At 41.7% G+C, this 22437-nt stretch overlaps 1 protein-coding gene across 7 annotated transcripts in view; it reads left to right on the top strand.

Annotated features, from left to right (window-relative positions):
* The window catches only part of ANAPC10 (anaphase promoting complex subunit 10), a 96428-nt gene that overhangs the window by 60269 nt on the left and 13722 nt on the right, over positions 1 to 22437 (top strand). For 4 of the 7 annotated variants that reach the window (XM_045020020.1, XM_045020019.1, XM_045020018.1 and 1 more), the window contains exon 5: positions 15225 to 16362. In XM_045020020.1, coding sequence (XP_044875955.1) covers positions 15225 to 15455 — 231 coding nt within the window. In that variant the 3' untranslated portion in view covers positions 15456 to 16362. Of the gene's footprint in view, positions 1 to 15224; positions 16363 to 22437 lie in introns of those variants that run through there. The other 3 variants (XR_006580065.1, XR_006580064.1, XR_006580066.1) reach the window with 1 other exon arrangement.

Raw genomic sequence — 22437 nt, 5'->3', positions numbered from 1 at the left:
GGTTAAGTACCACGGACAGGGACTGTTCCAAACAAGTCCCGGAGATCCTGATACAGAGCTGGAAGGTATCCACTAGAAAGACTTATTTGTCTAAATGGAAGAGGTTCTATCTCAGCAGTCCAGCATAACCCGAACCCTATGCAGACTTAAGATCTTTGACTACTTCCTGCATTTGAAATACATTGGCCTTTCATTCAACTCCATTAAGGTCCACCTCACAGCAATCTCTGCATGCCATCCACCTGTTCAGTTGTGCTCCATCTTTTCCCACCTGATAGTGTTGACGTTCCTTAAATGTCTGTGACATACTTAACCAGCAGTCAGAGAACCTGCTTCTGCCTGGGATCTCAGCATTGTCCTCTTGAGACTTCTGAGGTCTCCCTTTGAGCCTTTTTTAGAATACTCCCTACTTCACCTCACTTTGAAGACTGTCTTCCTAGTTGCTATCTTTTTGGCTGAGAGAGAGAGTGAGTGAGTTCCAAGCACTTATAGTTGACCCTTCCTACATGTTTCATAGGGACATGGTGATGTTGAAATCTCACCCTAAATTAATCTCCAAGCCGATCTCACAGTTCCATCTGAATCAATCAAGTTAACCTGCCTGTTGTCTTCCCAAGGCCCCACACTATGTCAGGAGAGAAGTTACGTACACTGGACATTTGCAGAACCTTACTTTACTATATTGACAGAACCAAGCTGTTCAGGTTGTCTCCAGTATTTCTGACTATAACTGGGAGTTCTGAAGGTCAGGCCATCTCATCCCAATGTGTGTCTCATTACAAGTTGGCTGGTGTACCTCTCCCACTGAATATCAAGGCTTGCTGCACCAGAGCTCAAGCAACATCCTCTGACTGCTTCAGAAATGTGCCAATTTCCTTGAGCTGCAAGGCAGTGACATGGAGTAACCCACTAACATTTGCATTATACAATGGACTTGGCATCTGCCCTGGCTGCTAAATTTGGGAGAGCAGTATTATAATCTCTGTTTGACTGATGCAGCTGATACTCCTCATCCCACTGTTCAGAAGGGGTACTGTTTACCAGTCACTGCAGTGGGGATTCACATGACACATACTCAAAGAAGGAAGACTGGTTACTTACTCCACAGTAATTTTGGTTCTTCCAGATGTTGGAGTTAGTATGTATTCCACAAACTGCCTTCATCCTTATTTTTCAGACTCTCCAGCTAGCAAGGAAGCCGCTTCATCTTTTATGCCTGTACAAAAAAGCATGAGGAACCGGAGGGCATGTGTGCAAACCTGACAGACACTGCAGTTCAAAAATATCCAATTTCACGTGCATGAAGTGCATGCATGTCTATACTGGAATCCACACTAACAGTATCTCCACGAACCACAGTTACTGTCATGTAAGTAACTGTTCGTTATGCAATTTTCTCTCTATTACAGCTTATGCACACAAATTATATGACTTACATGTGCAAAATTCACTTTGAAGCTTATTTAGTGATGCATCTGTAGGGAGCTTATATAATTATCTTTGTTCCAGAGCTTACAGTATCCTGATTCAATTTCTTTGTACCATTCATGGAGTATTGATCCATAAAGCCCTGTATGGTTTGAATCCTGTTTACTTTACAGACTGTTGCTATCTTACTATAACCAGTCAGAGGGTGGTTTAAAGAACCAGATCCTCAGCTGAAGTAAATTATTACTGACTTAATGGAAATTGTCATTTTACACCAGTTGAGAATCTGGCTCAGAATCTTTAGATGTGTCTGCCTCTTGGCTGAGGATTCACAGTGAAAGGCCCTCAAGTCTGGAATTAGCTTTGTCCTCTGCTCTGACTGAACTAGAGATGTTGATCTTCTGGGTATGTAACAAGGAATGTCTAATTTCCTGAGGTTTTTTCTGAGTGGAGTGGAGATGAGTGAGAAGTTGTGTAAGTCTTTGTTTTAGTGAGTTAAGAAGCTTCTTATACATTTACACTGAGTCAGTCTGCATGCATTTTTAAATGCACTGTACAGGTACACTGTGTACTTATAAAGAAGTAAATAAATGTAGTGCAGTGCAAGTGGTTCTGAGCTATTACTGTTTGTGTGGGGAAGTGATAGGGACAAAAACTGTGCAAGTGATTTGCATGCCCAAAGTTACAGAAACAGTATGTACAAGCTGTTTGGCATTTTGAATATCTTCTCCATAATATAAGCACATTTTTGAGTCCACTTTAACTGTAAGATAAAGTCTCCTTGGTCTAGTTAACCTTCATACCTCTTTGGCCTTGTGTTCATTATTTTTCTGCCAAATATGTTACAGTGCGTTATATCAGTCAACTTCTTTGACCACTTGCCATTCTGTTTATATATTTTGTCATTATTTTATTCCAATTAGACATAACTTTTTGGTACATAGGCACCGGTGCTTCTTGGTAGTGCTTTAACCTGCATTTGAATAGTCTGTGGTTTGAAGGAAGAGACAGTCATTAGAAATTTTTATCAAGAATAGTCTGCCATGCTTTTACTTCATTCTTTCAGCCTTCTTACTTCTCCAACATGTTCTGTTTTCTTTAACTCTTCTTTCCTTCTCCTCTTCTGAAGTTGTTCAAATTTATTTGTTTTTTAAATCTGTCACTTTTGTTTTCAGTTTTTAGTGCAGCTAATGTAGGTTATTTTTTAACTACTGCTAAAGACACTACTGAAATTTCTTTGGAACAGGACTGCTTTCCCCATGACTCTTCAGGAACTTTGGCCTGAGTGAATAGAAAGCTCCTCTGACCTAATGGACTGAAGTGAGATGTCTTGATCATTTTAAGGGAGGTGACTGATGATGACCACAAAGTCACCTCCTTAGGTGGTCGTTGCTTCACTAGAGCAAAAGAGCTTGCTTTTCACAGTGAGCTCTTTGACTGACTATGATTCTGTGTTGCTTGTTAAGTTGCTCTTGTGGTGTCCCTCCTTTGACTCACTTGGAACTTCTGAAGTTTCTCTTGGATGTGCTTCACTGTTTGCTGGAACTGGTGCATCATTGCTGTTAACTGGTTCTCTTCCTTCCTAAGTGAAGAGATGGCTGAAGCCCAGAATCTGCTACTTCATGTGTTGACAGTTCCAGTACTGGAATTATGCAGAAGCCTGCTGAAGTTAAATCCTGGTAGCTACATTGTGGTGCATGGCAGTTTTTGGTGGGGGGTGGGGAATCACCTTTTTTGGGACTGGGCTTTTTTTTTCCCTGCCACTTATTATGGAGAGCTATATGCACTGTAACAGGAAATCACAGATAAATAGAAAAGGAATTTTTTCCATATTTGATCACTGACATATTTAAGAGATTCTGTACATTGATAAATACCTTATTTCCGAAAGTAGGATTTATTCCCTCTGGAATTGACTTTTAATTTTCCTTTTTTTGGAAGAATGCTTTATTGATTGAGAACGCCTGCTACTTTGAAGAGCTTGGATTTTTTTAAACGTTCCCTGGTAGCAATAGTATATAGAAAGGCAAGATCAATTAATATAGATCACTCTAACAGCTACATCTAATTTTAAAGATTGGTAAATCACTAAAATAGTGCAAGTGTCAGAATATAATAAAGAATCAAATAGGAAGCTGCCATTTTGACAGCTTTATGAAGCAGATTATTGAAAGCAAAATCAAGTCTCTCTCAGAAAAATTGAACAAAGTTTCAAAGTTGTTTTTAAGATACCCACAGTGTCATGTCTGTGTTACTTTATGATATAGCATAAAATCACTCTAGAGTGCTTATAGCATCCAGTTTGTATCTCAGTACCTGAAAAGTGTGGTTACCACAGTTGTTATATGTGCTCTTGATACTCTTTTTATAGAAATGGAAGGGGTCCACAAATGGGAACAGGAATAGTTCAGTGGCTCAAGGCTATTAATTACCCAAAATAAGGTAAACAAATAGATGATACACCGGAGAAGAGGAAGCAAATGTAGCAATTTCATTGATGCAACATTCTGAAGTGATCATATAGATAGTATATATGAAGCATGGCAATGAGATTTTCTTCCCTTTTCCTAGTGTTTAAGTTAAATAGGGGGTCAGGTACAAAAGAAAGGGTTGACTTACATAGGATCTCCTGTAGTTCATAGGCATTTTGCCTGAGAAAGGACTGTGCGATGGGAACTATAGGATGAAAATAACCCTGGTACAGACTACTGTTATAAGGTATGCTCTGTACTGCTTGAGCCCTGAATTGTGATTGTGACGGGTGCAGTTGCTACAAGAATGGAGTTGGGACTTGTGCAGTGTCTTTAACAACCCAACATGAAGGGAGGGAGGTTTGGGAACAAGGTAGGAAGGAAGTATGGGATCAATAACTATGCAAATCCAGTGGCACTAGTGCTTGCAGTGGTGGCTGCTGTTCCAGTATCAGTGCTGGAGTAGTAACCATGGAGGGGCTGTGTTGTAGCCTACACATCTCTCTCTGGGATGGGAGTTGGATTCCATCTGGCCCCTGCCCTAATTTAGTGTGTTACACACATCAGAGTAATTGGGAATTGGATAATTCTCACCAAAAGAAACTAGCTAATAGGTCAAATAAGTCATGACAGGAAGCAGTAAAACAGCTTAACCCCATGTGTTGGAACCAGCTGAGATGGAAATATCTGTAGCACTCCTTTGAAATTTTTTTGGCCAAAAAATCTGACCAGAGAGTAACTCCTCTCTCTTTGTCCCTACCAGTTGGCATGCTGCTTCTTGTTGACAGCTTCCATTTGCCCTTCCCTAATTCCTCTTTCACTGTCATCTCCTCTCCTCTTCACACTCAACCTGCTCAGCTCTTTCTCAATTTCCAGTTGCTCAAGGACACCCCTTTCTCTCTGACTCCATTCACAAATTATACAAAGTAAATTTGAAATTAAGAGGTTAATGTCAATAGGTTTAATTAAGTGGTGTTGTCTCTGGAGGGAAAATTATTGTAGTAATACTCTTCTTAAATCAAAGAGATTAATATAGGTTGGATTTCTTACCGTAGAAGGTGGTCAGCAAAGCCAATATAGAACACATTGCCCTTAGAATATTGGGCTTACATCTCATCATCTTTGTAGAATTTAAACTAAAATGTTTAACAGTATATTGGGCCTAATTCTGCAGTGCCTCACACACATTTAATCATCACTTACACCAGTTCCAGCTGGGTGGAGAACAGCAATAAATTACAGGGGTAGCATTTCAGAAACACTTGACACAATTGTAAATAACTATGGATGGTGCAAGACAGTGAAGAATCAGGTTAATTAGATTTTGGAAAATACAATTTAATTGTCCTTTATATAGTTTGTGTTTTGATTTGCAAATATAAAATTATAACATGGATTAGTGTAGTGTGAGAGTACATAAGAATGGCCATGCTGGGTCAGACCAAAAGTCCATCTAGCCCAGTATCCTGTCATCAGACAGTGGCCAATGCGAGGTGCCCCGGAGGGAATGAACAGAACAGGTAATCATCAAGTGATCCATCCCCTGTTGCCCATTCCCAGCTTCTGGCAAACCAGAGGCTAGGAACACCATTCCTGTCCATCCTGGCTAATAGCTATTGATGGGACCTATCCTCCATTAATTTATCTAAGTTCTTTTTTGAACCCTGTTGTAGTCTTGGCCTTCATCCTCTGGCAAGGAGTTACACAGGTTGACTGTGCATTATGTGAAAAAATACTTCCTTTTGTTTGTTTTATACCTGCTACCTATTGATTTCATTTGGTGACCCCTAGTTCTTGTGTTATGAGGAGTAAATAATACTTCCTTATTTACTTTCTCCACAGGAGTCATGATTGTATAGACCTCTACCATATACCCTCTTACTCGTTTTTTTTCCAAACTGAATAGTCCCAGTCTTACTAATCTCTCCTCGTATGGCAGATGCTCCATACCCCTAATCGTTTTTTGTTGCCCTTTTCTGAACCATTTCCAATTCCAGTATATCTTTTTTGAGATGGGGCGACCACATCTACATGCAGGATTCAAGATGTGGGCATACCATGGATTTATGTAGAGGAAATATGGTATTTTCTGTCTTACTATCTATCCCTTTCTTAATGATTACCAACATTCTGTTCGCTTTTTTGATTGCTGCTGCACATTGAGTGGATGTTTTCAGAGAACTATTCATAATGACTCCAAGATCTTTCTTGTGTCGTTACAGCTAATTTAGACCCTATCATTTTATATGTATAGTTCGGATTATGTTTTCCAATGTGCATTACTTTACATTGATCAGCATTGAATTTCATATGCCATTTTGTTGCCCAGTCACCCAATTTTGAGAGATCCTTTTGTAGCTCTTTGCAGTCTGCCTGGGACTTAACTATCTTGAGTAGTTTTGTATCATCTGCAAATTTGCCACCTCACTGTTTACCCCTTTTTCCAGATCATTTATGAATATGTTGAATAGGACTGGGCCCAGTACAGACCTCTAGAGGACACCACTATTTACCTCTCTCCATTCTGAAAACTGACCATTTATTCCTACCCTTTGTTTCCTATCTTTTAACCAGTTACCCATCCATGAGAGGACCTTCCCTCTTATCCCATGTCTGCTTACTTTGCTTAATAGCCTTTGGTGAGGAACCTTGTCGAAGGCTTTCTGAAAATCCCAAATACACTATATTCACTGGATCCCCCTTGTCCACATGGTTGTTGACCTCCTCAAAGAATTCTAGTAGATTGGTGAGGCATGATTTCTCTTTACAAAAACCATGTTGACTATTCCCCAACAAATTATGTTCATCTGTGTGTCTGACAATTTTGTTCTTTACTATCATTTCAACCAGTTTGCCCAGTACTGAAGTTAGGCTTACCAGCCTGTAATTGCTGGGATCAACGCTGGAGCCCTTTTTAAAAATTGGCGTCACATTAGCTATCTTCCAGTCATTTGGTACAGAAGCTGATTTAAATGATAGGTTACAGACTACAGTTAGTCCTGCAATTTCACATTTGAGTTCTTCAGAACTCTTGGGTGAATACCATCTGGTTCTGGTGACTTATTAGTGTTTAGTTTATCAATTTCTTCCAAAACCCTCTAGTGACATCTCAATCTGGAACAATCCCTCAGATTTATCACCTAAAAAGAATGACTCAGGTTTGGGAATCTCCCTCACCTCGTCATCTGTGAAGACTGATACAAAGAATTCATTTAGTTTATCCGCAATGACCTTATCATCCTTGAGTGCTCCTTTAGCATCTCAGTTGTCCAGTGGCCCCACTTGTTGTTTAGCAGGCTTCCTGCTTCTGATATATTTAAAAAATTTTTTGCTATTACATATGTGTGTCTCTAAAGTGTAGGCAGAGGTGAGCAGGTTGATGGGAAAAAATCAGAGGTGGCCTGGAAGCAGAGATGACAGAAGAGACAGACTGATCATGGCATAACACAAAAAGGCAAAAGCAGTGAGATTGACCTGCCATTTTAACTTTTTTAACTTTGTATTGTGTTTTTATTTTAGTTCTTATATTTTATACCTTCTCAACTGCGAACCATCTCAAAAATTTTTATATTTCAAATTCAGTACAATGATCTTTTCAATCATTATGCGGTAGACCGGGTTAGAAAGAGATAGAGGAGATGCCCTGAATTAAAAATATTTAAAATCAACATTTGTAACTGCTGCTTTTTTCAGTTCTTTTTGTTTTATCTTTTAATGAGACACACCTAAATAGATTTAAAATCAGATTTAACTTTTGTTCTTTCTAATCTGTTACGTAATTAGTCATTCTGGAAGACATTTTAAAATTGCCCAGGGCATTTAATTATGATGAAAAGCTGTTTAAATATGATTTAGTGAATGGCCTGCATCTGGAGGAAAAAGTGATAGGAAGTCACTTAAAATACAACAATGCCATTTATAATGGACTTGTGCTGGTGACTCAGTGGTTCCCAGGGAGTTATAATCTTGGCACAATTGATTTGAAATAGAACATCTGAATAGGTGTTTATTGCTCACATATAATACAGTTGACAATGAAGTCATTTGAGACAGGTTACATTCTTATTATAGGCGGCGCTTTAGCGCCACCTATAGTTAAGGTTTCCTGATATTTATATTATTATTATATTAATTATATTATATTACTTATTATATAGCATTATAAGAGCCAGTTTTCAGTTTCTCATAACTTTTGCCAAACTTTAACCACTTGGCCTAAAATTGTCTGTGGTAGGTATTTGCCTCAGGCTGAATTTTTGTGTGTGTAGAAAGTTTCAGCTAAAATAGTTAAACTGTTTTTAAGAACAAGATTAGGGGGAAATGTCTTTTTTTTTTTTTTTTTTTTGGCCTGTGTTAACAAAATTTTTACAGCCACTTCACTCAGAAGTTCTAGCACCTCCAAGCTTTGGTGCAGGGCTTTGAAGTTTGTTAGGGGGGTGCACTGCCAAGGTTGAGCCTTTTCTTGTTCTCATGAAAATTTGTCCAAATTTGGACAAGTTATGAGCCTCTGAAAAATAGCAGTAAGCACATGCTCAGTAGAGGCTTCTTAGATTTTTAGCAGCTAAATTCCCTGAAGATTCTGCCTGCACTAGGCATGCTCCAGCCTGGGATTTAGAAGGATTTTCCTGCAATCACAGCTCTGGGCTGCTGTGCGCCATGCTGAGTTTGGGTTCAGGCACCTGAACTGAGAGCCTGTTGGGCACCAGGCAGCATGGAAGAAAAAGCTGCCTGATTAGACTGCAAGGGGGTCAAGATCTGAACCTAAGGGGAGAAGGAGAGGAGACTTGGACAAGGACCCTGGGGGAGGAGGGAAGAGACTGGGACTGGAGACTGATGGGCAGGGGAGAGAGAAATTGGGACTGGAAGTTGGCATGTTTGGGAAGCCTGGAACTGGCTAGACCAAGAGACTGGGACAAGGGAGTGGGTTAATGGAGATTGCTCCACTGGACTTGGAGCAGTGAGGAAATTGGGATGGGAAGTCCAGAGGGGGAGTCTAAGACTTGCTGGGCAAGGAGACTGAGACTGGAATGAGAGGCCTGAGGAGTGGAGATTGGGACTGGTTGGGTAGAACTGGTGAGAAATTTTCTGACTAATGAGACATCAGTTTTCTGAAGCAAAATGTTTAGTCTAATCTGTTAGAGATTTGACAAAACTTTAGTTGAAACACAGGCAGGTTTCCATGGTGAACCTCTGTTTCAGGTTCCATGTTTCTGGCAGGTTCCCTGCTCTGTGGCAGCTGCCCTATGAGCCTCTGAAAAATAGCAGTAAGCACATGCTCCTAGGAACCTCTGCTGGAGCTGAAACTCCCAGTGTTGCTAGGCTCTGTGGCAGGGAGTCATGGGGCTGTCAGATCTGCTCATTCCACAGGAGTAGCCCGGATCATACTGATTGGGACATGGAGCTGGGACTCTAGGCTGTTGGTTTCTCTGGTCTGCAGCAGGAAGATTGCTGTGGCTCTGTATGATAGCTCAAGCCACGGCTCTCAGGGCTTCCAGGGTCCTTCCTGCAGTGCTGGGAGCTTGGAAGTCCTAGGAGTGGCTTCCAGGGCCCACAGGTCTGGGGCAGGCATGCCATGCACACTGTCCTACCCCCCCAAGTGGCAGCCTGTAGGCACAGGAGTCTTGAATCCATGGGGGTCCCTGACCATGGGGCTCAAGCAAGGAGTCTAGCATCCCGGAGAGCCACAGCTCCAGCCAGGGCTACCCAGAGCTAGCAGGCTCCCTGGCACTGAGTGTTGAATTGAAATTGACATTCTTGTCAATTTGAGGGCACCTGTTCCCCCAATAGCAGCTGTGAAACTGACAAAAATATCAAATTCACATATTTTGTTTCAGGAACACCATATTTTGATATTTCTGAAATAGTTTTCAAGGAACTCCAGTTCGCTGAGAATTTTCAGTAAATTTGCTTTTGTTCCTAGTCAGAATGAAGGCAAATTAGAAAATACTAAAATTTCTAGCAAACTGAAATCCCTGAATTTTGGCTAGCTGTATGGGCAGATGCAGAGAATGGGACCAGGACAAAGAGCCACGGTGGAGAAGAGACAGGATAAGGACAGGTGGGGAGAGATGGGGCCAAAGGGGTCATTGTAGAGAAATGAGGGAAACTATCATTTCCCAGCAGAGCACATTCCCATCCAAAACCTGGAATGGGACCCAGGATTCTGGAGTCTTACCATTCCTATGCTGTCAGCAAATATCTGTGGAACCCAGTAGCAACATGTCCCTCGATAGTGCTGGTCCACATATAGAATAACAACCAAGTATTGCTATCAGTTATTCCCTTAGTGCAAGTGACAGAAGTCTGTGGTGCCTGTTCCAATCCTGACGACTCATGTGAATGTCAGTGTTTGTTTTTAACAAACTGTACAACATTACACACAAAAAGTTACATTAGAAGAAAGTTAAGGTTGTAAAGTCAAAACACTGAAAAGTTAGGAAATGCCAGAATGAAGGTTTTTTGCTCAACCTTAATTTGACCCTCTTGTGCACTGTTTTTTCCACAGGACTCCTGTCTCATTCAGTGCACAGAATGTATCGTGCTCAATTAATGACAGCTGTTCAATATTTTGTTTTCTTCAAATTTCCTCATGGGTTTTAATGGGGCTCAGCACTGTAGCATGTGAGTGTTTCACAAACAATTTATCTTAACAACAACCCTGAGTTGGGGCAAGTGGTGGGCATTATTGTATCCATTTTACAGATGGAAAATTGAGGCACAGAGAGATTTACGTCAGAATTAACCACTAATTTGGGGCCCAGTTGGAGATACCTAGGACCTGATTTTTCAAAGTACTTCGTATTATATAGCACTTCATATGTTCAAAGCGCAGCTCCCTTGATTTAAGATGCAGTTATGAGGGCTCTGAACTTCTGAAAATCAGACCACGGGGTCTCAAGTCAGGCACCCAGAAACTGAGGAACATGTTGTTAGTGATCACCTCTGGTTTGGATTAAATGACTTGCCAGGCATCACACAGGATCTCTGTGGCAGAGGCAGAGACAGAATCCACTCCACCAAAGTAGCATTCAACTGCCTTATCCATGAAACCCTCCATTTAATTCCTGTAATCCCCTTCCTCATTCACTACACACCTTCCAACTTCCGGAACAAATGAGGTAAGTATCTACAGACAACAGTCATCATTATACACCCCTGATACATCCCTAGAGCAGGTCTTTCCTGTGCACTGCATGAGAGACAGATGCTGTGGGAAAAAATAGTATGTGATCATGTAATTACAGACTTCGTCATAATACATTCACACAAGGGGGCTGAATTAAGATTGCACAGGCAACCTTAATTCTAATATTTCCTGATCATAGAATCATAGAATCTCAGGGTTGGAAGGGACCTCAGGAGGTCATCTAGTCCAACCCCCTGCTCAAAGCAGGACCAAACCCAACTAAATCATCCCAGCCAGGGCTTTGTCAAGCCTGACCTTAAAAACCTCTAAGGAAGGAGATTCCACTACCTCCCTAGGTAACCTATTCCAGTTCTTCACCACCCTACTAGTGAAAAAGTTTTTCCTAATGTCCAACCTAAACCTCCCCCTCTGCAACTTGAGACCATTACTCCTTGTTCTGTCATCTTCTGCCACTGAGAACAGTCTAGATCCATCTTCTTTGGAACCCCCTTTCAGGTAGTTGAAAGCAGCTATCAAATCCCCCCTCATTCTTCTCTTCTGCAGACTAAACAATCCCAGTTCCCTCAGCCTCTCCTCATAAGTCATGTGCTCCAGCCCCCTAATCATTTTTGTTGCCCTCCGCTGGTCTCTCTCCAATTTATCCACATCCTTCTTGTAGTGTGGGGCCCAAAACTGGACACAGTACTCCAAATGAGGCCTCACCAGTGCTGAGTAGAGGGGAATGATCACATCCCTCGATCTGCTGGAAATGCCCCTACTTATACAACCCAAAATGCCATTAGCCTTCTTGGCAACAAGGGCACACTGTTGACTCATATTCAGCTTTTCGTCCACCGTAACCCCTAGGTCCTTTTCTGCAGAACTGCTGCCCAGCCATTCGGTCCCTAGTCTGTAGCAGTGCATGGGATTCTTCTGTCCTAAGTGCAGGACTCTGCACTTGTCCTTGTTGAACCTCATCCGATTTCTTTTGGCCCAATCCTCTAATTTGTCTAGGTCCCTCTGTATCCTATCCCTACCCTCCAGTGTATCAACCACTCCTCCCAGTTTAGTGTCATCTGCAAACTTGCTAAGGGTGCAGTCCACACCATCCTCCAGATCGTTAATGAAGATATTGAATAAAACCGGCCCCAGCACCGACCCTTGGGGCACTCCACTTGATACCAGCTGCCAACTAGACATGGAACCATTGATCACTACCCGTTGAGCCCGACCATCTAGCCAGTTTTCTATCCACCTTACCGTCCATTCATCCAGCCCATACTTCTTTAACTTGCTGGCAAGAATACTGTGGGAGACTGTATCAAAAGCTTTGCTAAAGTCCAGAAATAGCCCATCCACTGCTTTCCCCTCATCCACAGAGCCGGTTATCTCATCATAGAGGCAATTAGGTTAGTCAGGCATGACTTGCCCTTGGTGAATCCATGCTGACTGTTCCTGATCACTTTCCCTTCCTTTAAGTGGTTCAGGATTGATTCCTTGAGGACCTGTTCCATGATTTTTCCAGGGGCTGAGGTGAGACTGACTGGCCTGTAGTTCCCTGGATCTTCCTTCTTCCCTTTTTTAAAGATGGGCACTACATTAGCTTTTTTCCAGTCGTCTGGGACCTCCCCCGATCGCCATGATTTTTCAAAGATAATGGCCAATGGCTCTGCAATCTCATCGGCCAACTCCTTTAGCACCCTCGGATGCAGCGCATCCGGCCCCATGGACTTGTGCTCGTCCAGCTTTCCTAAATAGTCCCGAACTACTTCTTTCTCCACAGAGAGCTGGTCACCTCCTCCCCATACCGTGCTGCAGAGTGCAGCTGTCTGGGAGCTGACCTTGTCTGTGAAGACAGAGGCAAAAAAAGCATTTAGTACACTAGCTTTCTCCACATCCTCTGTCACTAGGTTCCCTCCCTCATTCAGCAAGGGGCCCACACTTTCCTTGACTTTCTTCCTGTTGCTAACTGATATGTGAGTGCTTGACTTTGCAGCCACAATGTTCTTCTAACATAGCTTTTTGCATATAATATATGTGCACACATACACAGTTTCATATGTACACTCACATACACCCTTCCCCTGCACTGGAGAAACACTCCAGTTCTGCTGAGTGTGGCCTTCTATAGATCTGGAGGTGGAATTCGGATTTGCTCCTGAGTGTATGGAATGGTAGCTTCCACAACAGTGAAGATTATATCTGAACTAAATGGATGTGTCTCAAATTGGAGATCCAGCAGACAGACCAGACAGTGATATATTTTTCCTCTGTGTTGTTGTGGCTGAGCCAGTATGAAATGGATTTTTAAATCTTTGCTTTAATGGCTTCAGCACCTTCATTTAAACTTTAGTCTTTGGCTGCTGGTGCACAAACAGAGAATCACCACAAAAACAAGCTTTTTCAGAGATGATCTCTCAGATAAGCTCCCCCAAAACAGTTCCAGGAGTAGAATGAGTTTCTGAAAGACTCCACAGGGATGAATCTCAGTGAGTTTACAACAAAATCTTTGTAATAAAAGAGAATGTATTTATTTTCCATCTGGCACTCAAGCATGCTGGAGTGGCATTGCTCCTGGACATGACACTTACTCATTTTATTCTAACAACTAACCATTTATATGTTGTGCAGCCTGGTGACAGCAGGAGGAGTTCTGACCCAACTGACTTCTAGGTTGCCACGATCAGCTTCCCCATGCTGGATTGTCTTAATAATATATTGTTCAGTTGGTGTGTGCAAAGTATTCAAAGCTATATGTGCAAAAATATATTTGCTGTATAGGGTTTTTAGAAAGGGCAAAAAATACGCTTGCCACAAAGATGCAGTAGTGAAAAGGAGGTGTCTATCTGGCTATTAGGATTTCATTGTGTTTATCGTATTGTAAAGGTTTTGTTAGGGCACCTACAGCCATTAGCAGGAATGGGTTTTATCTGAAATCCAGATAAATAAAATAATGACTAAAAGCTTTCATGCTGGTTCAATTGTTTTTGAACATTACAAGGATAATCTAGGGTTCTTCCTTCTGCCCAAGACTGTTCAGCAGTGCCTCTGAAATGGCAGCCCTCATGTGTTGTCTGTGGAAAACCTGTCAGAACAAAATATGAGTTTTAATGCATATTGGGGTTAACATTATTCACATAACATTTTCAGGAGAACGCCAGTAGTCTTGAGCTACTGAAAGCACAAATCATCCACAGTGGAAACATGCTAGTTATGTAGACGTCCATTTGCTTAGCAGTGTGAATTCTATTTGCTTCTGGAGTATTTATTACTTCAGAACTTCTTGCTCTGAACATTCTTCCATAGCTCTCTGAGTTGTGCTTTGTTGAGGATGGGTAGCTACAAGATAAGTTGTTCCCCAACTTTTTATATAGCATTTTGCCCCATTTCCACATGTTGATCACAGATGATGATGTGATTTAGACTTTGATTATAATTCTGCACACTTGGACATAAGCTTTTGTAGGATTAGAGGAAAAATGACTATACTGCACTTTACTCCATTTATTGTCAATGCCAAGTTAAAATGGAGGCTGTCATACCGAGATCTGATTAACTGGCTACATTGGAATGCTGAGACACCAGTCATGGAACTTGGCAGATAGCACTTTACATGTCATCATGAAATCCTCCACCTGTCCTCAATCTCTGCTGTACTTCCCTACCCAGAAAAATCTGTGGAATTTTGGAATCCTCACTTCTTGTGGATTTATGTAAAAATCCAAATAAGGTATTAATTCCATCCTTTGAGAGTTCAGATTGGCTGGATCAAAATTTTAAAACAAATTGAAAGAAGCTTTGTAGGTTGACATTTTGTCCCATTGCTTTCTGAAACATGTATTACATGTGAGGATTAGAACCATGTTGCTTTAATTTAACATTTTTACTATGTTAACTAATAACTTTATAGCCATCTTTCTACTGATATTTTCAATTTATTTTTGTTTTTAAGTTAGCAAAACATCAACTAAAGGGCAAATTGCAGCTGGGGAATGCATACATAAATCCAGTGAAATCAATAGAGTTGCACCTATTTACACCACAATGGAATTTAGCTTGAACTATTAAACTGCATTTCTTCAAATTGGTTTTTAAGAATGTAGCCAATTCTGACATGTTGTATAGAGCAGATTTTTTTAAATATTTGTGGTAATTCATATTAAGTGGATTAAAACTGTTTTTATTTATTTATTTTGTAGCAACTTGAATTAGTGGAACCGAGTGGGTGGATTCATGTTCCTTTAACTGATTCTCATAAGAAGCCTATTCGCACATTTATGATTCAGATTGCCGTTTTAGCCAATCATCAGAATGGAAGAGACACTCACATGAGACAAATTAAAGTGTACACCCCAGTGGAAGAAAGCTCTATTGGTAAATTTCCTAGATGTACAACAATTGATTTCATGATGTATCGCTCTATAAGATGAATCTTCTTATGAAGAACAATAAAAGTGATTTTGTTATCAGTTTTGTTTCAAATATCTTTTCCTGTTAAAAATGTGACAGCACTTACTCTTGTGGAATTCTCTCTCTATAAGTTTAACTTTTTTGTGTGTAACTTTAACCTGTTTTGAGTTGTGCTGTTTTTTTTATTTCTAATCTGCTTTCGATAGTCACATTTTCTGTTAATTGTATTTACAAAGGCTGTAGGAGGTTTTTAGATTTTCAAAATGTGTATAAAAGAACTTTCTCCTTTGCTACGAAATGGATAACCATGGTTCACATAACATGTATATTCTTTTTTTCCAGGTGGTTTCTCCATTTGTTGATAATGTATTAGAATACTTCATGGCATGACTGCATATTGTGGTTGGGTCCGTCCAAAACAGCTGTGTTTTAATTAGGTGTATTTTTAATGGATTATTACTACTGTATTTTTTCCTGGGTATGGGTGTTCATTCTTTTAAGAGGGTTCTTTATGTCTTTGAAATGACTCCACTGTGGTATTGTGCATGACTTGTTTCTGGTGAGAAATGTATTTAACTGGGTTTTTATTCTAATAGGTCTTGATGTAGGTTTCATTTTTCTGTATAACTGAAAAAATTGAAATCTAGAAGGAAAGTGAATATTTCTAACTGTATTTTATATTGTCCTGTCATTACAGATATAATGTAACCCTTACATCATTGTAATGTAACAATAGACATTCCAGGAATGCACAGGCAACATTCCTTAGCATTGCTTCCTGGCACCCTTTGAAGTCCCATGGATCACATAAAATAGTAAGAATTCAAATAAAAATCTGTATAAATCTGAGCAATGTTATACTTAAATTTTTCTTAGAAGAAAAAAAGATAAGCAATTTTGAAATAAAAAACACCACAAGGCAAACAAGAAACGTGTGCATGGCCTATTTATAACTAATGGAAGCACGTAATCTTATTTTTAATGGGTTTTTGCATTCTTATTGTTCGTTGGTTACACTGTGATTAAAAAAAGTGAGACCAGAAAACTAACAATTTTCCTTTTAAAATCTGATATATGTGGGTGGAATTTTTAAAAGCTGCCATCATTTATCCAACTCTGTCCACCGCTTCAAAAAAAAAAAAACCCAAAAAACCAGAACACACTGGTAAATTCCTATTGGTTGCAATGGGAGCAAAATTAGGACAAAACATTTGAAAATCACACTGCAAATAATTAAAATTAAATTGGGAAGCATGGGCAAGGCGATGTGATAAGAGGCTCAGAAAACATGGGTGAAGACTAGAGGAAGGGCAGAGGAAGAAAGAAGGCACAGGAATGACGAGAGCAGGGAGATAAAAAAAAAAGGATCAGAAATGTAACAGATCAGTTTTATGTAACTGTATATTACATTAAATAATGTGCTACCATAAACGTGCAAATTCATCTCTGGTTGAACTCTACTGCCTTTAGTGCAGTAACATTAGGAATGAATTTTCCCCGTTACGGACCTGATTCCAAGCCGACTAGAATCAGTGGAAAGATACTCATTGATTTCAGTGGGTTTTGGATTAGACCTAAGGTCTATAATTCCACTTGTGGGTTCTGATTTTCCTAGAATATCTTGACAAAATTATAGCTTTTTGTATGGAAAGCAGCTCGTTGATTATTCTTGTTGATAACTGTTTTCCCCTTTTGCTGTTGCCTTATACAAAATACGTTTTCTTTTCTGAGAACAATAACTCCCAAAGGTTAGTGTGGGACTCAAAGTAGGCTTTTATGTGCTTTATGCTACTGCAAACACGTACTATGGATTTTGGTGCTAACTACTATGAGGAGTCCTCTTGATTTCATGCTTCATAGTAGTTGTTTGCAGGAGATGGCCGTTTTAAAATATGCAGTCCCTTGCCTAGGGATACATCCTCTGACATGTCTAGCTCTTTACTCAACAAATAATGATAGGCAAGAGGCATGTGTGTTGAAAACCAAAAGAATCTAATATCCCAAAGGATGACATGGACAGTAATTTAGAAACACCATATTGGCATGTTCCTACCCCAGTCCTGAATTCAGGCTACTATTCCTACTAGAGAACCCACCTGTTGTTCACAACCATAAGTCCTGGTCATTTATTTAGTAGTAGATTGGATGCAAACAATGGACAAAGAAAAGAAAAGAATTATTATTGACTTCAGGAGAAAACTGGATTTGGCCACAGATAAAACTCCCATTAATTTTGGTGGTAGGTAGATGAGGTACTGTTGTCATTCACCAAGTTTCAGCCAGTGACATAGATTACATTTAGTGTCAAATACTTGCTCTGCACCCCTATTCAGTTCTATGAATCAAAGATGCCAAATAACATACTGTGGGATGCAACATACTTGTTTTTCTTTCCATTTTCTTATTCTACAGATTACTTTTTCTCTCACATATTAGGCAAACTTATCCAGTTATTTTATTAACAACAACAGCTAATTATCATAGAATCATAGAATCTCAGGGTTGGAAGGGACCTCAGGAGGTCATCTAGTCCAACCCCCTGCTCAAAGCAGGACCAAACCCAACTAAATCATCCCAGCCAGGGCTTTGTCAAGCCTGACCTTAAAAACCTCTAAGGAAGGAGATTCCACTACCTCCCTAGGTAACCCATTCCAGTTCTTCACCACCCTACTAGTGAAAAAGTTTTTCCTAATATCCAGCCTAAACCTCCCCCTCTGCAACTTGAGACCATTACTCCTTGTTCTGTCATCTTCTACCACTGAGAACAGTCTAGATCTATCCTCTTTGGAACCCCCTTTCAGGTAGTTGAAAGCAGCTATCAAATCCCCCCTCATTCTTCTCTTCTGCAGACTAAACAATCCCAGTTCCCTCAGCCTCTCCTCATAAGTCATGTGCTCCAGCCCCCTAATCATTTTTGTTGCCCTCCGCTGGACTCTCTCCAATTTATCCACATCCTTCTTGTAGTGTGGGGCCCAAAACTGGACACAGTACTCCAAATGAGGCCTCACCAGTGCTGAGTAGAGGGGAATGATCACATCCCTCGATCTGCTGGAAATGCCCCTACTTATACAACCCAAAATGCCATTAGCCTTCTTGGCAACAAGGGCACACTGTTGACTCATATTCAGCTTTTCGTCCACCGTAACCCCTAGGTCCTTTTCTGCAGAACTGCTGCCCAGCCATTCGGTCCCTAGTCTGTAGCAGTGCATGGGATTCTTCCGTCCTAAGTGCAGGACTCTGCACTTGTCCTTGTTGAACCTCATCATATTTCTTTTGGCCCAATCTAATTTGTCTAGGTCCCTCTGTATCCTATCCCTACCCTCCAGTGTATCAACCACTCCTCCCAGTTTAGTGTCATCTGCAAACTTGCTAAGGGTGAAGTCCACACCATCCTCCAGATCGTTAATGAAGATATTGAATAAAACCGGCCCCAGCACCGACCCTTGGGGCACTCCACTTGATACCGGCTGCCAACTAGACATGGAGCCATTGATCACTACCCGTTGAGCCCGACCATCTAGCCAGTTTTCTATCCACCTTACTGTCCATTTATCCAGCCCATACTTCTTTAACTTGCTGGCAAGAATACTGTGGGAGACTGTATCAAAAGCTTTGCTAAAGTCCAGAAATAGCCCATCCACTGCTTTCCCCTCATCCACAGAGCCGGTTATCTCGTCATAGAAGGCAATTAGGTTAGTCAGGCATGACTTGCCCTTGGTGAATCCATGCTGACTGTTCCTGATCACTTTCCCTTCCTTTAAGTGGTTCAGGATTGATTCCTTGAGGACCTGTTCCATGATTTTTCCAGGGACTGAGGTGAGACTGACTGGCCTGTAGTTCCCTGGATCTTCCTTCTTCCCTTTTTTAAAGATGGGCACTACATTAGCTTTTTTCCAGTCATCCGGGACCTCCCCCGATCACCATGATTTTTCAAAGATAATGGCCAATGGCTCTGCAATCTCATCGGCCAACTCCTTTAGCACCCTCGGATGCAGCGCATCCGGCCCCATGGACTTGTGCTCGTCCAGCTTTCCTAAATAGCCCCGAACTACTTCTTTCTCCACAGAGAGCTGGTCACCTCCTCCCCATACCGTGCTGCAGAGTGCAGCTGTCTGGGAGCTGACCTTGTCTGTGAAGACAGAGGCAAAAAAAGCATTGAGTACACTAGCTTTCTCCACATCCTCTGTCACTAGGTTCCCTCCCTCATTCAGCAAGGGGCCCACACTTTCCTTGACTTTCTTCCTGTTGCTAACATACCTAAAGAAACCCTTCTTGTTACTCCTAACATCTCCTGCTAGCTGCAACTCCAAGTGTGATTTGGCCTTCCTGATTTCACTCCTGCATGCCTGAACAATACTTTTATACTCCTCCCTGGTTATTTGTCCAATCTTCCACTTCTTGTAAGCTGTTCTTTTGTGTTTAAGACGAGCAAGGATTTCACTGTTAAGCCAAGCTGGTCGCCTGCCATATTTACTTTTCTTCCTACACATCGGGATGGTTTGTTCCTGCAACCTCAATAAGGTTTCTTTGAAATACAGCCAGCTTTCCTCGACTCCTTTCCCCGTCATGTTATTCTCCCAGGGGACCTTGCCCATCAGTTCCCTGAGGGAGTCGAAGTCTGCTTTTCTGAAGTCCAGGGTCTCTGTTCTACTGCTTTCCCTTTTTCCTTGTGTCAGGATCCTGAACTCGACCATCTCATGGTCACTGCCTCCCAGGTTCCCATCCACTATTGCTTCCTCTACTATTTCTTCCCTGTTTGTGAGCAGCAGGTCAAGAAGAGCTTTTCCCCTAGTTGGTTCCTCCAGCACTTGCACCAGGAAATTGTCCCCTACATTTTCCAGAAACTTCATAGATTGTCTGTGCACTGCTGTATTGCTCTCCCAGCAGATATCGGGGTGATTAAAGTCACCCATGAGAACCAGGGCCTGTGATCTAGCAACTTCTGTTAGTTGCTGGAAGAAAGCCTCGTCCACCTCATCCCCTTGGTCCGGTGGTCTGTAGCAGACTCCCACCACGACATTACCCTTGTTGTTCATACTTCTAAATTTAATCCAGAGACACTCAGGTTTTTCTGCAGTTTCATACTGGAGCTCTGAGCAGTCATACTGCTCTCTTACGTACAATGCAACTCCTTTTCTGCCCTGCCTGTCCTTCCTGAACAGTTTATATCCATCCATGACAGTACTCCAATCATGTGAGTTATCCCACCAAGTCTCTGTTATTCCAATTACATCATAATTCCCTGACTGTGCCAGGACTTCTAGTTCTCCCTGCTTGTTCCCCAGGCTTCTTGCATTTGTGTATAGGCACTTAAGATAACTCGCTGATTGTCCCGCTTTCTCGGTCTGAGACAGGAGTCCTCCCCTCTTGCAGTCTCCTGCTTGTGCTTCCTCCCGGTATCCCACTTCCCCACTTACCTCGGGGCTTTGGTCTCCTTGCCCCGGTGAACCTAGTTTAAAGCCCTCCTCACTAGGTTAGCCAGCCTGCTTGCAAAGATGCTCTTCCCTCTCTTCGTGAGGTGGAGCCCGTCTCTGCCTAGCAATCCTTCTTCTTGGAAGACCATCCCATTGTCAAAGAATCCAAACCCTTCTCTCCGACACCATCTGCGTAGCCATTCGTTGATTTCCACGATTCGACGGTCTCTACCCTGGCCTTTTCCTGCCACAGGGAGGATAGACGAGAACACCACTTGCGCCTCAAACTCCTTTATCCTTCTTCCCAGAGCCACGTAGTCTGCATTGATACGCTCAAGGTCATTCTTGGCAGTATCATTGGTGCCCACGTGGAGAAGCAGGAAGGGGTAGCGAGGGCTTGATGAGTCTCGGCAGTCTCTCCGTCACATCGTGAATCCTAGCCCCTGGCAAGCAGCACACCTCTCGGTTTTCCCGGTCAGGGCAGCAGATAGATGACTCAGTCCCCCTGAGGAGAGAGTCCCCAACCACCACCACCCTCCTCCTCCTCCTCTTGGGAGTGGTGGTCGTGGAACCCCCATCCCTAGGACGGCGCATCTCATGCCTTCCAATCAGTGGAGTCTCCTTCTGCTCTGTTCCCTCAGGTGTATCATCCACTCCACTCTCTGCACTAGTACCTGTGGAGAGAACATGAAAACGGTTGCTCACCTGTATCTGTGTTTCTGGAACGTGGATGTTTCTGGTACTCTTTCCCCTTCTGGAAGTCACATGCCGCCACTTATCCTCGCTGTCCCTCTGTCCCCGCTGCATAGCCTGCTCTGAATCTTCAGAACATTGTGCCCACTGCAGCTGATCCTGACGTCTATCCAGGAAATCCTCATTTTCTTTTATGGAACGCAGGGTTGTTATTCGTTTCTCCAGACCTTGAATCTTCTTGTCTAATTAATAGTTGTCAAGAGAAAGGTGTATATTTATTAAAAATGCACTGCCCTTAAAATATTTAATAAAGTCTTGAAAAAATTTATGGAAAATAAAATAGAGTGCACAATGCATCCTTGCTATGTGCTATAAAGCCACCCTTCTTGGCCTTACAGCTCCATTAAAGGTAATCATGAACCCGTGTTCTGCAACACTTAGTTCTTTAGCTTCGGGAAACTTCCTTTGCAGCATTCTGCAGTGTATTATAGTTGTACAAAGTTGTGTTTTATTATGTACATCAGTAATATATGTCTTTCCCCACTCTCTTAATTTCCATTCAAAAAGGGACAAATCCTGAAAATCAGAACTGACTGTATAAATCATCCCCATGGATTGTAGAGCAACTTCATGGCTGCAAGTGAGCACTGTGATGAGCCGGGATGAGATATGGGTGAGATTTTTCAAAGGTACCTAAGTGAACTGGGAACACAAATTCCAGTGAAACTCAATGGGACTTGTGCTCCTAACTAGCACACTTTTGAAAATCACACCCTTCTGGCTTTAGGTTGCAGAAGTTTGTATTCTTGGTCAGCATTGGGCAGTAGACGCTGTGGTATCAAATCTAACAGCCCAGTCCTATTTCATATGCTCTTGCATTGCCACAGCCAGACAT

Source organism: Mauremys mutica, chromosome 5 (assembly GCF_020497125.1).
Source record: "Mauremys mutica isolate MM-2020 ecotype Southern chromosome 5, ASM2049712v1, whole genome shotgun sequence".
In the NCBI taxonomy this organism is placed as follows: domain Eukaryota; kingdom Metazoa; phylum Chordata; order Testudines; family Geoemydidae; genus Mauremys; species Mauremys mutica.
This window is presented reverse-complemented; position numbering and strand designations above follow the sequence as displayed.